Source organism: Nematolebias whitei, chromosome 9 (assembly GCF_014905685.2).
Source record: "Nematolebias whitei isolate Nwh7 chromosome 9, NemWhi1, whole genome shotgun sequence".
Lineage (NCBI taxonomy): Eukaryota > Metazoa > Chordata > Actinopteri > Cyprinodontiformes > Rivulidae > Nematolebias > Nematolebias whitei.
This window is the reverse complement of record NC_056506.1, coordinates 36,893,378-36,893,694: the sequence shown is the minus strand read 5'-3', so window position 1 is coordinate 36,893,694 and position 317 is coordinate 36,893,378. Positions and strand designations below refer to the sequence as shown.

The following is a 317-nucleotide window of genomic DNA, read 5'->3' as shown; positions in this document are numbered from 1 at the left end:
CCAGGACCCACAACCCCGGGCTCTGCTGACCCAGGACCCACAACCCCAGGCTCTACAGACCCAGGACCCACAACCCCAGGATCTGTTGACCCAGGACCCACAACCATGGATGCTATAGACCCAGGACCCACAACCATGGACACTATAGACCCAGGACCCACAACCACGGACACTATAGACCCAGGACCCACAACCACGGACACTACAGACCCAGGACCCACAACCACAGACTCTACAGATCCAGGACCCACAACCATAGACTCTACAGATCCAGGACCCACAACCATAGACTCTACAGACCCAGGACCCACAACCAT

At 57.4% G+C, this 317-nt stretch overlaps 1 protein-coding gene across 1 annotated transcript in view; it reads left to right on the top strand.

Annotated features, from left to right (window-relative positions):
- The window catches only part of LOC119414650 (protein Niban 1-like), an 18,231-nt gene that overhangs the window by 16,740 nt on the left and 1,174 nt on the right, over nucleotides 1-317 (top strand). Inside the window, exon 15 of the mRNA XM_037681752.1 lies at nucleotides 230-317. This exon is cut by the window's right edge and continues 1,174 nt beyond it. Within this exon, the coding sequence (XP_037537680.1) occupies nucleotides 230-317 (88 nt within the window). The remainder of the gene's footprint in view (nucleotides 1-229) is intronic.